Source organism: Poecilia reticulata, chromosome 3, assembly GCF_904066995.2.
Source record: "Poecilia reticulata chromosome 3, P_reticulata-male-v2, whole genome shotgun sequence".
In the NCBI taxonomy this organism is placed as follows: domain Eukaryota; kingdom Metazoa; phylum Chordata; class Actinopteri; order Cyprinodontiformes; family Poeciliidae; genus Poecilia; species Poecilia reticulata.
The window spans coordinates 24,224,232-24,236,497 of record NC_088832.1 but is presented as its reverse complement, the minus strand read 5'-3'; the positions used below and the strand labels follow the sequence as shown (position 1 = coordinate 24,236,497).

At 38.6% G+C, this 12,266-nt stretch overlaps 1 protein-coding gene across 3 annotated transcripts in view; it reads left to right on the top strand.

Moving 5' to 3' along the window:
* The window catches only part of ush2a (Usher syndrome 2A (autosomal recessive, mild)), a 193,622-nt gene that overhangs the window by 128,786 nt on the left and 52,570 nt on the right, over positions 1-12,266 (top strand). For all 3 annotated transcript variants that reach the window (XM_081605303.1, XM_081605301.1, XM_081605302.1), the window contains exons 63-66: positions 4,610-4,833; positions 5,406-5,745; positions 9,720-9,917; positions 10,043-10,197. In XM_081605303.1, coding sequence (XP_081461429.1) covers positions 4,610-4,833; positions 5,406-5,745; positions 9,720-9,917; positions 10,043-10,197 — 917 coding nt within the window. The remainder of the gene's footprint in view (positions 1-4,609; positions 4,834-5,405; positions 5,746-9,719; positions 9,918-10,042; positions 10,198-12,266) is intronic.

Sequence of the window (12,266 nt, the reverse complement as noted above, 5' to 3'; positions counted from 1 at the left end):
CCAATGCCTAATTTTAAGTCCCTGTAAAAAGGCTGCTTGAACATCTCTGCAGCTTTCTGGTGGCCTCTTAATGGCCTCAATGGAACATCTCAGTTATCCATAGTACATAAATAATGCTGTGCAACGTTGTGCACTGTTCTCTTTACTGATACCTTTGTAAAATTAGATCCTTTTTGTTCTTTGCACAAGAAGCACAAGAAAAGTGGATGTTGACAATGGAGCAAAGTTTTCGTTTATAGGTTTGCGTAAACTGTGATTAAGTACTTGGATATTTGTTGGTTTTTTTTACTTCATCTTAACAGATGTTTTTCAGTTGATGTACCAAGTAAATTTCACATTAAAAGGGGAAAACTATGTGTACATTTGAGAACCACAATGAATTACTCTGCACACATTTTCATGAACAAGTCCAGCTGGTAATGTTGCTGTAAAAAAATGTTTACAAAAAAAAACTCTCAAAGACAATAGGACAACTGGCCTTCTGGGAAAAAGCATGTACATCTTCTTTTATTATGCAAGTGTGATTGCTGCCTCCTCGTCCATATGTGTGTGTTCACAGGGGAACTCTGCACTGTGTGAGAAAGTCAATCCTCTCTGATTTTATCTCTCGACATGACATGTAGTCAGGCCTCTGAGGAGCACAAAGTGCAAGCATGTGCACACACAGACACATTTTCCGAGCAGCATGCATGCATGTGTACGGGAGAGTAGAAATAAACTGAATTTTTAAGTGAATAGTGTTACTGAGAACAACACCTTTTGGTGTGTTTTCTTGTTGAAGTCTACAAAGGATGCACATTTGTAAAACAAGCAGAGGGTCTGCAAGGCTCAATGAAATGCTCTGAATGCATGTACTTGCTGTGCACTTGGTTCCACACCCCTTGTAATATATTCAGGTATTTAAAAGTGTTTGGTTTGTTTAAAGTTGTGGAGGGGCTTTGGTCTCCTAGAGAGCTCGGATTTACTAATCCACAACACACATTTTTATCTTTAGTTCGTTGGCGGGTCTAAATATTGACTTATCATTAAGTGGAATGACTGAAACCCTAATAATAATTCACATTGTCTAAGCACCTTGTGTTGACGCTGCGCTCCCGACGCTATTAACGAATGTATGCAAATCCTGCGTAAATCTGAAGATTAGGGCTGAAGCTTTCAGTGATGCAAAAGAGAAAACAAGAGGTGTGTAATAAAATGTTGTCTATGCATAGACATCACTGGAAAAACACAGCTTATGGAGAGGTGGGGAAAAAAAAATCTGTGTGTGTGTTGTAGAATGTTAACACAAATGTTCAGGCATGTCAGATAACGCTTACAGAGACAGGGATTGGATTTCTGCTGAATGGATGATAATGCAGTAATAACGAAAGCTGCAGTATTGTAAACAAACATCAGACCGAACTGTAAAGTTGCAGAGAGACAGAAAAAAGTAAATGTGGAAACAAAGTTTGTGACAGGAGAAAATCCTCAAGATGTTGCCAAGAGAAAAAGTTGCAATAGAAGAAGTGAGGGCTCTTATCTGCAAAAAAAGTTGTCTAGGGTGCTGCAAGCTGCACTTAGTTTTAAAAGAAAAGAATTTTATAACAAAGAAAACGGTGGTGATCGAGACCAGATTGTGTCAGAAGGAAAGACACCAAAAATGACTGAGGATGGAGAGGAATGCAGAAACTTTAAGTCTTAAAAATGATCACCAGGTCTGGTCTGCCAGAGGCCACAGATGAAAACCACTGGCTTGGTGCAGCTTGGACCAAAACACGTTGGTTGTTTTATGCTTTATGTTTAAACAGAGGAGTAGAGGTAAGACTGGCAGGAGGACAAGGGATGAGTAAAGAAAAGCTATTTTAGAAAAGTGTTGAGCTGTTTATTTGCGCGTCATTGAAGCTGAAGTAAGGCGCAGAGGGAATTGGCCACCAAGACCCTGCTCCGCTCCGCTCCGCAACATCTGCCGCTGCTAAGTGAGTTAGTAGCCGTCAGGCTGCCTTTATGTCACACAATCACACACACATGCGTTTCCCTGTCATATGGAGCCTGTGATGGATGTGTTGAGCATATAATGCTCTGCAACAGCGCAGAATAAAATATGTGCCATTCTCAACTTTTGGCCTTTAAGTGGAATGATTGCATAAATTAACAACATTTAATGTGCGTGAAGTGTGAATGCTGATTAGAGCGTGAAACAATAAGTTATTTATCACTTTATAACTAGCTACAGCCCCATTACAGGGCCATGATATAGAGCTATGACTTAGAGTTTAATGTCCGTTATTAAATAAAATAGCCAACACAGCAGGGGGTAGATGATGCCACCAGGAAGGATATATTTACTTGTTAAATAGTCCTTAATGACTTTTTAGCATATCGCTGTTTTCTTCATCTAAGCAACACATAAATTGTTCTGTAAAGACAGGCGAGTCAAATTTACAACAAGCGCTTTTATTTGCCTTCGTCACAGCACATTTTTAGAGTAACCCTCCTACCCTCATTTGTATTTCTAATGTAGCATCGCAGTAGGGAGCTGCTGAGTCTAACACAGTATATTATAACCTTAATTGAATGCACAGCCGAAGCCTGGAAGCAGTGGTGGATTTAAGGATGGCCATGGTGGGCCGCCGCCCCCCAGGTGGCATCTAGCAGGGCTCAGCATGGAGTATCTACACAAAATAATTCATGACAGTAACATTTGGGTTTCTGTTGCCCGTTTTAATATTATAGCTTTAGTCATATCTTATCTATCTGCAGGTCAAATCTTCTTTCAGTGCAATTACAGATTATGTGAAAGGAAGGTCTTTGCCAGGCAGCACAATCAGGTTCAGGATGTGCTTTAGCTGGTTTTGGTTGCCATATATTATATTGTTGTTGTTACTTGCTCCATTTCTTGACTGAAATATATTTCAGTCAAATGAACTCAACTGTACGTAATTTGCTTATTGTTAGATTAGAAATTTCAAGCTTATACCACATGTTCCATTTTTTATTGAAATTACCTTCCATAGCTTTAATAATTTTCATTTTATTCAATGCAGATGACTAAATGTCTGAAAACATTCTACCTGAACAACTCAACTTTTATTTTTAGTTTATTTAGATTTCCTATTAATTATGTTAGCTGGGAACCTAAGAAGACTAAATGTTTAAATTGGTTTAAAAAGTGCAAAAGTACATATAAAAAAAAAAAAACATTTTAATGCAACTTTTATTTCCCATAAATTTGCTTTACTTTCAGCTGAATTTCAAAGAATGTAAGTCAAGTTAATGTTCTAAAAAGGTTTAAATAATTTGCCAGTGACACTGTGTGTAGTGTGTGTGTAGTTTTAAATAATTCAAATGTTAAAAACTTTAAACTCTCTTCCAAACCCCCAAAATGTTTCCCAGCAGTAATTTTGCCTTAAATGTTCAGCATCTTCTGCAGTTCCAGCTGGATGCCAGCCGTACAAAACTCAAGTGAGTTGAATCTGAAAAGTGAATATCTGGAGAATGTTTAAAAAAACACATCCTTGAAATTTGATATTCCACGGCAAAACATACACAAATAGAGGAATAGCATGTATTTTAAATGTCACCTTGCTGCTGAAGGTGATGCAGTGGCAGACAGACATCACCTATCACTGTCAGAGATGGCAGCTCCCCGACAAACACACCTCCTCTTCCTTTACACGTTTTCAACAGCGGGGCCTGAATATTGCTGCCGAGCCGCGAATATACCAGAGGAAGAGAGATATGCTTGGTTCCAAGGAGAGAATAGGAAAGGTGGATGTATATAAGCATGATAAGAAAAAGTATTCAGCTCAACTTAAATTCTGTTCCTGAGCAAATCAGATGAAGAGCAGAGAGTAAGTAAGGAATGCAGAGGATCAACAACGTAATGTTGTCATTTAACGAGGTTGTTGCTGATGGAGATGATGGAGGCAGACGCACCGAGAGCTAATATCGCTCTTTTTGAAAACTCATCTTTTAAACAGGTGTGTAATTCCTGAATTCATTGTGTTTTCTCTCACGCTTGTACTTTACTTTTTGGGGGGGGGAGTTTATTATTATTATAGTCCACCACATAAGTCATAGCTGTCCACATACCGAGTTATTAGTAATAAGACGGAATGACGCACTTACTGAAATTTGTTCCATACACAAGCCTTTGTTGGTGATGAGTGGATCAATAAAATTATCTTGGCCTTTTGGTTATTGGTTCTCACAGCTTTTTTCTCTGAAACTAGTTTTTGAGTGTTTGGTATAATTTTCACGTTGAAACATTCGTTTTTGTTTAATCTTCGTCATCCTGGTAGATGACAGCAGTTTTTTGTGTCTAAAATGTGTATTTGTCCAGTACTCTTTTCTGAAATATATGAAGTCTGTCTGCATGGTGTGCTGACAAACAACCCCACACCATGATTTTCCCACCTCCAAACTTCACTATTGCTTCTGGATTTTAAGTCTTTTTTTTTTACCTTCAATCATTGTGTTTAATGGAATCCAAAGTGTTTTGGTCTCATTTGACCAGGCCATAAATACGTTGCCTGCCTGTGTATTTGTTTTTCAGTAGAAAAACATGACCTGCCATGCTAAAGTAAGGATGCAGTACAACAATGACACCAAACCCATTTCTTGTCTTTAGGTTTTATCTGCTGTGGAAAAGAGTATATAAACTCTTCAACCTCACTTTGCTGTGTGGACGACAACGGATATCCCACAATTCACCCTTCTGGAAATGCCACAGTGAAGCTGCAGTGTTGTGGGTCAAAGGTCATACATCTGGACGAAAAATGCTGCAATGGGATTGGTTTTGACCCCCAACGGCACGTTTGTGCTGATCAAGCCACGGCCGGGCTGCTGATACCGGTATGTTTCCAGTTGAAACACTTCTCAAAGCGGATTCAGTTTTTTATTGTCACCTTTCACTCATCTCTTCTGAAAGGCTTTGCAACGACAAACTGCTTTATTTGTAATTTGATTGCTCTGCTGAAGAAAACGGCAAACACTGTCCCTCTGACTGCAAGTGAAGAAAATACCTACGTCTCAGTCAGCTAAGTGGACACGTGGACAGACAGAATTAGTTTTCAGCTTTCCACTCGTCCTTATTGTCACATCAGGAGTCGTTGAATGTGCCATCCACCATTTATCACCTCGGGTCATGTGGTGTTTGTGTGTTCCTAAGTCAGCATGAGATGGTTCATGCAAGCGCACACACACACATGCACGCACTCAGACAAAGAGTGGGAGCTCTCATTAGCCCTAATGATGTCATTAAGGTGCATGTAAAGCACACACAAATATGCAAAAAGTCATGCACTAGATTTGCATGAAAAAAAACTCCAAAATGTATACATTTAAATACAAAAGATGCTCTGTATTTAAACTGATGTTAAGCAGCTCTTCTCTTATTGCACGGTCTCTTTTCCTCCTTTGTGCAGCCCCAGTGTTTGCAGGGAGTTGTGTGTCCTGTGGCTGCTGCTGCTACATCTTACTGTGGCTCATGTGACCTTGATCCATCTCTGACTGCCTGCACTTGGGTCCTGACTGCACACACACACCCCGACACACAGTCCGTGACACAACCGCCATTCATCAGCACCACGCTGGAAACCCTCTCTACTGTCCTGCCAGTTCAGACAAGCAGAGGTGGAAACCCTAACAAAATATCTGACAGAAACAGTCACACAAATTCCGAGAACTCAGAGTCAGGAGGAACTCTGTGTCCGTCACACGAGGAGGTGGTGTACAGCGGAGAGGCCAGTGTTCTCACATATACAGGTAAATAAATGCAGTTTTTGTTTCAGTGTTTTCATTGCATTGTAGCTGGAAGCGTTTTTGGGTTTGTCTTGAATGGCTGTGCACATGTAGACAATTGGATTTTTACCAGTTCTTTGCAAAATATTTTAATCTCAGTCTGATTGGATATAGAGGTTCTGTGAATTTCAGTTTCATGTCCTGTCTTATGTTCTCAGTTGGATTAAGGCCTAGAGTTTCGATACGATATCGAAAAAAGTAAAAAAAAATTAGGCCATTTAAAAGCTGTAAAATTTACAAAATAAGATGACAACAAACTAAAGGTTTCATAGACAATAAGTTAATGGAACAAAGAACAGAATGGTGCTAAATTTACTTTTTTGAGCTTTATGTCATGTCATAGTGTAAGTTCTTCATCAAACACAGAGTTTTGTTTTGACTCATTCATGCATGTTTGAGAAACCCTTGAACCATCTAAATTGATTTAATCGAAGTAGTGTTGTTAGACCTTACAGCAGGACAATAACCATAAACATACTGTCAGAGCTCCTATCAAATAATTCAGAACAAAATATATTCCTGCGTTAAAGTACCGTATTCTCCGCACTATAAGGCGCACCTAAAAACCTTCAATTTCCTCAAAAGCTGACAGTGCGCCTTATAATCCAGTGCACCTTATATATGGACCAATATTGAGCCACAACAGGTCTAGCAACTACGATAAGCAGCCGCCGACTTCATTTTCCCCCGTAGAAGAAGAAGCCCACGGTGCATGCTGGGATAGTTGTCAGAACGCTTGTTTGTTAATAAAGTTTGATAATACATTTAAAGCCAGGGGGGCGGAGGGGCGGGGAAAGAGAGACAGAGACTGCAGCGGCAGCATGTCGGTTGGTCTGTGTTACCCAGAAAGCATTTGGGCACAATATCGCAACACCAACACCGTGAGTGAAACGACTGGGGCAGCCTACTGTATAAAGTACTTCTTTACAAATGTGAATGTGTAATAATAGAGTACGGAACAAATTGGCAACCCAAACGGAAGCGTCTATTCTATGCGCCTAACGTAGTGCGCCATATACATGAAAAAAGTTTTAAAATAGGCCATTCATTGAAGGTGCGCCTTATAATCCGGTGCGCCTTATAGTGCGGAAAATACGGTACCTTAATTAGAACCCAGCCTAATTCAAACTGAGCATAAGTGGTAAAACTAACAAAACTGATGCTTGCAGAGGCTCCCCTTTTATCTGACTGAGCTTTAGGATGGAGAATTGTCAGTCTCTTGATTTTTTATTTTTTATTTTTTCCCCATAACAGACATACCCCAAAACAACTTCAGCTGTAATTGCTTTGTAAGATGGTTGCACAACTAACTAACTAGAACTGATCTATGAAAAGAGCAGAACTCGGTGACATGAGATTGTAGAAGTGTGTATTTGAATGTGTTTGCTGCTGAAATCAGGTGGCTGTACAGAGAGGTCGTCACCCCTGCAGAATCACACACATACCATGCTACACTTAAAACAGCTGTTGCAGTGTAAGGTAATCGCTGTTAGCAGCTAATCCTCTCTGAGCTGTAGACGTGTATGTAATTAAAGCAAGACGGGCATTTAGATGCTGTTTCAAAATGATCCACAGTTTATTAGCCCAAAGGGAAAAAGTTTATGTGTCTGTCTGTGGATGATTGTGTCTTCATTTTTGGTCCAGCCACACAGGGTTTATTTGGGCATCGCAGACTTTTTGTTCAGTATTAAAGGTGATCAAGAGTATTTGTAGCATGTTTGGTTCTGTAGCAATAATTTCACATATTTCACGTGTGTTTTAATTCAGTTAGTACCTCTGTAGGTCTATGTGATTACTTTGTGTGTGTGGCGTAGAGCGGTTAGGATAAGAGTTTCAGGGCGATGCTGTGACACCATCTGGGCAGAGGCACATAAAGCTGTCGCCACCCACCATACACCAGATGTTTCTCATGCGCACACACACACACGCACACACACAAACACACGCATGCACACTTACACACAGAGTATCATGATATACAAATATCAAACCCCGGCAGCTTTGTATTTACAGTTAGAGCCATAAAAATGTACCACTTTGTCAACAAACAACCTATATTCATAAAAGTTAATAATCAGACGAAGCACTGAGATCTTTTTGGGGGAACAAAGATGTTTGATGTGTATTTACATTTGTGTCCCTCTGTGTTTCGCTACTTAAGTTATGACAGCAGTAAAGACAAGAGCCCCAGACTGGCCGTTTAAGCAGAGCCATTTACAGCAGCAGTCCCTTTGCACTACTAAAAGCAGTGCCCATGTATGTGTGCAAGTGCATTTGTATGTATATATGTTCCTGTAACGTAACACCTCATCACCAGAAGGGTTGTAACAATCTTGGCGTCGGGGGACTGCCGCCATGGCCACATGTTTACAACTTTGCACCAGTGGCAGTGCATATTTGTGTTGTATCTTACAGTGTGCAGTATAATAGTAAACAGCTTGAAAGATGAATCTTTAAACTGATGTTGTGGACATAAACCTTTCCTTTGTGTGTCATTAAAGGTTCATACGTTTTAAGAAAAGGAAGAGGTTGAAAATCCCCTGAAGTTTTCTTTTTCACTTACTCCACCCGGTCTTCTGAAACGATAGATTTTTGCTCCTTTGTTGCATTTTGAAGCATTTATATTACAAAAAGGAAAAATAAACTCAGACACCAATTCTTATTACAGTTTCTTGTAATAAGATACTTTACACAGCATGTCTGTATAAAGTGTCTTTTTGAAGCATTCTGTCCTGTGCCTGCTGGTTTTTTATGTATGACCTAATCGGACTGATTCATACACAAATTGATAGATTTAGGCATATCTGATCACACCTGGTATTACAATTCAGTCTGAGTTATCAGATATTCCTCTTTATCTGCTTTACATTAACATAAACATAATACTGCATGATGCCGCTGGCTGACTACAAAACTATATCAGCAGGTTAATCGATGTTTGTATAAAACCGTCAATGAGTTTTTAGTCGCCTGCAGCATATTTTAACAGTCCAGATTTATCCAAGTCATTTACCATAGACCTTTTTCAACTGCAAAACTTATAAGTTTGACCTTATGACCCGTCACACTTAATATGAGAGAAGTTATGAAGCACAAATTATTTTGTTACCTTACAAAATGAAGCTCTGCTGCAGCAAAACTGTCACCAGTTTTCACACAACTTTAATACTTTTATGTTATTTTGAACACTGCAAATAAAACCAGATTCATTAATGATTGAAATAAACTTTACACCACAGGTTGAACTATTCATTCATAATCTGCCCTCCTTGCAGTTGCATTAACGGTGATTTGGACGATTGGAGGAGGTGGTGAACGAGAACACAGCCAGCGCCCAGTGATAGCTGAACATTTTTGGCTTATGAAGTGAAAACAAAAAAAATATATATATATTTGCAAGTTCTTTTTATCTGCAAATGAATTACTTAGAAAGGAGCACTGTCTTTTACATCTCACTTATTGATTTAGAAGGATCGTTCTGGTGTGATTTTTCAGTTTAACGTAGATCTTAAAGTTTTGAGGACCTTCAGTTCTTTATCAGTTAAACTAATTATTAAAAAGTTAAACAACATTTATCTGACAAAAATTGACTTAATTTGTGTCAAAGAAAATGAAGCCTGCAACATAAAAAACAGGTCCAAGTTGTTCCTATGTGCTTGACTGTGAATATATTTATAGAAGTTTGCTTCAGAAATTGATTCTGGTGCAGAAATAAGGCCTGGAAATGATGCAAAGCAGCAGCAAAATGCAGAAGACATAAAAAGTTAAGCCAACCTCAAAAGCCTTTTGCGGGCGTTAAATACGCCGTCCTACCCGATTCAAAGGATCTATGAGAGATGTTAGTGCCAGGTTTGAATGAATGTAAGAGGTCACAACCACAAATACAGAATGTTTTCTTTGTGAAAGACAGATTTATTTTCCGTTATGTTGCATTTTAGACACTGATCTGGAGCCTTTTACAACCTATGAGTATCGAGTGAGGGGCTGGAACAGCTTCGGCCCGGGCTCCACTGACGTTACGACGGTGACAACACGTGAAGACGAACCGTGGGGACTGGCCCCGCCCCGCTGGAGTCGGCTGGGCGAACGAAACGACATCGTCCAGATGCAATGGCAAGCTCCGGCCAGACCCAACGGTGAGTGTTTAACTTTCTCATGGTGAGGTGTTACGAAGCATCCTCTTTGTCTGTCCCTGAGTTCTGTTGGCTCTGTATGTGGATGGACTCAAATCTTGAAAAGACCTTCCTCTGTTTTATTTTAGGCATTATAACCCATTACGTTGTACTGCGAGATGGACAAGAGCGTTACCGTGGAGATGAGAATACTTTTACTGATGTGGGAGGGATCTGGCCTTTTCAGGAGTTTGTCTACCAGCTGAGGGCCTGTAACCAGGCTGGCTGCACCGACAGCACAAAGGTGAGACAAATATATTTATCAGATCTTTAAAAAGTGCAGCTTGTTTTAAACCAATAAATTATTAGGCAATAAAATGGATACGGCTTCAGAAAACTTACCTCTATTTGGACGTTTTTATTGCTGGTCAACATCAAACAAAATCCTGATGTGTGGTGTAAAATGTACAGTAGTTTTATTTTGACAGTATTAAAATGTTTGAATGTCATGTGTCGCAATAAAGTGGCAGCTTGATATAATGAGGATTTGTTAGATTTGTTAACTTAATATACTCTGAAAACTTGACATTTTTAGTATTCAAAAGAAGTAGATGTTTAATGAAGTATGTTAATAAGAAATATGTTATACTGCACTTATCTGAGTACAAATATTTCAGTTTTACTTCTTTCCTTTTGACCAAATTTCAACATTTGGCTTTATGACGTCATCATTGTATACAATAATCTGAAGTCTTTTTTCCAAACCCAAGCTGGAGCTAAATACTGATTTATGAAAATGTTCACATCATGCTTCTAGTGCTCAGTTTTATATCCCCTAATTATAATTTAGGCTTTCCATCCATCTGCTTTACCTGTTACGTTTCCACTGTAAGTCCGTGATGTTCATCTGCAGAAACAAATTATTTTAGCCTTATGTTTGCTCCCCCTCTCTATGCAGGACTCTGGATTTGCTGAGTCTTGCCGATGTTTGTGATAGTGGACATAATACATCCAGAAAGTATTCTCCCTTGCTATCTCTCTCGCTGTAGCTGAGCTGATATCACTGCAACAATTAATTTCATCGGCTTATCGCTGCTAAGCACTGTGTAGTGTCTTTCACAATTCTGTAAAAAAAATTAAGGTTGAATGTACCAAATGTGTAACCAAAGAATTGAAAGGAAAATTACCAAACAATTGACACATTAAGCAGTGAGGAGGCAAAACAATGACGGTTCAGTTCTCTATCAAAATTAATAGAACATAACAAACCTTGTGCTTAAGATGATTTAACATATACAATCTTTGTAAACCATCTTCATCTTCTTTTCTGGGTGTAATTTCTAATGCTGGAGAGAGAAAAGGCATTATGTATTACTGAGGATCACATGACTGAAGGATCAGACATAAACTCTTAGATTTCATTAACTGCGTTCTTTTATTGAGAATATATTCTAACAATGTCTGCTTTAAATTTATGTAAAGCACTTTGAATTGCCTTGTTGCTGAAAATGTGCAATATAAATAAAATTACCTTACCTTTAAGAAAAATAAGGGTTTTAAAGACAATTTCTGATGTTTTTTTATTTTGTTCCTTATAAGAACACGACTCTTTATATGCTTCCAGATGAAGACAAACAGAATAATTAAAGTTTCTGAGCGTTTGCAGATCATTCTTAGAATTGCCTCAGCAAATACAGTGTACAAGTTTTAAGTAATGACTCAAAAGTGCCGTGGATGAATTCCTATAAATCACAGATTTTGCTGTGCTATTCTTTTTGCCTTTTTCTACATGTTCACGTCAGAAAAAGAAGACTCAGTAACGGAGTTGGATGTGTCAGGAACCCAGCATTCAGACTCCTGTGTTCCCTCTTTGTTCTTTTAGGCTATATTTCCCTCTTCCCAGTTGGGAAAACAATAAAATGCTCCCACACATAAACACCGTAGCTAAAGTTGCAGCTATAAACTGCTTATCAGAACTTCTGATGGTATTTATTTAATATTATGTCTCTCATACTTTTGAACATGTTCCTTTAATATTTCAAATACATAAAATTCAGTGTAATGTAATCTCTGAAATAGAATTAGCTTATTCTAATTTGTCTACTGTCGCTATGCTTGATTAGAAAAGGTGATTGATGCAAGTCAGTGACTTGATGGAAAACCTTTTACTAATTTGAATAAAAAACTAAACTTGAAAACATTTGTTGTGAATTGGCACTATATAAATAAATCATATCCCACTACTTTTCTGACTTGCTACTAAAAGATGCTTAGGTAGATTTAGTTTTTTATACAGAAAGGTCCAACTAATATATCCAAGGTGACTTATTTATAAGTTATGATAGGATGGTTGATACCTGTGGAGTACAACTA